Source organism: Rhinatrema bivittatum, chromosome 19, assembly GCF_901001135.1.
Source record: "Rhinatrema bivittatum chromosome 19, aRhiBiv1.1, whole genome shotgun sequence".
NCBI classification, from domain to species: Eukaryota; Metazoa; Chordata; class Amphibia; order Gymnophiona; family Rhinatrematidae; genus Rhinatrema; species Rhinatrema bivittatum.
The window spans coordinates 23,965,379-23,967,193 of NC_042633.1; the positions used below are offsets into that span (position 1 = coordinate 23,965,379).

The 1,815-nt window shown below is 56.4% G+C and overlaps 1 protein-coding gene across 1 annotated transcript in view; it reads left to right on the plus strand.

The window, feature by feature from the left end:
* Positions 1 to 967, plus strand: part of SLC17A7 (solute carrier family 17 member 7) — a 26,768-nt gene extending 25,801 nt beyond the window's left edge. The window contains exon 12 of the mRNA XM_029584451.1: positions 556 to 967. Coding sequence (XP_029440311.1) covers positions 556 to 906 — 351 coding nt within the window. The 3' untranslated portion in view covers positions 907 to 967. The remainder of the gene's footprint in view (positions 1 to 555) is intronic.
* The last annotated feature ends 848 nt before the right edge of the window (positions 968 to 1,815 follow it).

Consider the following 1,815-nt stretch of genomic DNA (forward strand, 5'->3'; position numbering starts at 1 on the left):
TGACAGCCACGGGTTCGGAAACCGGACGCTGGCAAAATTGAGCGTCCGGTTTGCAACCCGCGAGCCGCGGGCCCATTTTAAAAAATTTTTATTTTTACTTTTTTTTAACTTTTGGGTCCTCTGACTTAATAGCGCCATGATATTAAGTCGGAGGGTGCACAGAAAAGCAGTTTTTACTGCTTTTCTGTGCACTTCCCCGGCGCCAGCAGAAATTAACGCCTGCCCTTGGGTAGGCGCTAATTTCTGAAAGTAAAATGTGCGGCTTGGCTGCACATTTTACTTTCTGTATCGCGCGGGACTAACTAATAGGGCCATCAACGTGCATTTGCATGTTGCGGGCGCTATTAGTCTCGGGGGGTTGGACGCGCGTTTTCGATGCACTATTACCTCTTACTGAATAAGGGGTAAAGCTAGCGCATCGAAAACGCGCGTCCAAATGCGGGTTAACAGTGCACGCCTGTAGTGTATCGGCCTGATAGTGAGGTGAGCTCTCTGTGCTCCTAACAGTGAGGTGCTCTCCTCTCTCTCCATCTCTCCCTTCTCCCCACCCTGCAGACCCGGGAGGAGTGGCAGTACGTCTTCCTGATAGCGGCACTGGTGCACTATGGGGGGGTCATCTTTTACGGCATCTTCGCCTCGGGGGAGAAGCAGCCCTGGGCCGAGCCGGAGGAGGTAAGCGAGGAGAAGTGTGGCTTTATCCACGAGGACGAGCTGGCCGAGGAGACGGAGGACGAGCCCGTGGCAGGCCACGGCACATACGGCGCCATCAGCAGCAGCGACGCTGGCGCCGGCGGCATCCGGAACGGGGGCTGGAAAGCCGACTGGGACTGGAAAGAGGAGCTCGTGCAGGACCAGGGCCGGGACCAGTACCTGTATGGCACGGCCGGGGAGCGGGACCTGTCCTGAAAGACGAAGGAGGGGAAGCTAAGCCATGTCACCTGTGGGGGGGGGGGGGGGGTGTATCTGGAAATCGATTGCTGTCACAGTGTCCCCGTCCTCCCCCCCCCTCCCAACACTCCCATTCCTGGTCACATTTCATCGTCACTCAGATCTCATATCGATTGTGGAAGTGGCAGCCCCCACGTTTCCACTGTCACCCCCATGAGCCATTGTCCTTGACTGTCAGCTGGAAGGGAACTGGGGAGGGGGCGGGGGATTGCTCCAATAGTGTGGAAAGGGCAGGGAGGGACATGGTGGGCAAGGCCGAGGGGGTGTGCGTGAGAGAGACTGCATGAATGTGCGTGGGCAAGTTCCCAGTCTTATATTAGCGTTCACATTAGTCCCCATCCCATATCCCACTTCAGCGCTCTGAAGCCTGATTTCTCCTGGAAAGGGGGATGTCCCGCAGCCTTGTGTTTTAATATCCTGCCCTCTCACTGGAGGCCTGGGAGTTTAGCCCCCCCTCCCCCCTCCTCCTGGGGAGATGGCAGTCACTTTGGCACAGAGTAAACCTGGACTCTGGTACATCCCTCTGCTGTAGGGTTAACCGGCAACCCACATTTCCGGGGGCTTCTTCCCAGTTGCTCTCTTTCCCTGCAGGGTTGAGGATCGGAGCAGTACACTGGAGTTTAGTGGGGAGAGGGGAAGTGTCATGAATCAAGGACTGCCCCAGGGCCAGTGCTTCCAGTAGGTGAACTAAGCAGTCGCCGAGAACGCTAAAAAAAAAAAAATGTGGAGGCAGTGAATCCCATCAGCATGAGACCCAGAGGGGTGCTGTGTCACAGGCAATACCCCTGAGAAAGGAAGCTACTGCCACCAGAGGGAGGGAGTGCTGTGCTGGGGGAGCATGCATATGGCTGAGGTTTCACCTAGGAT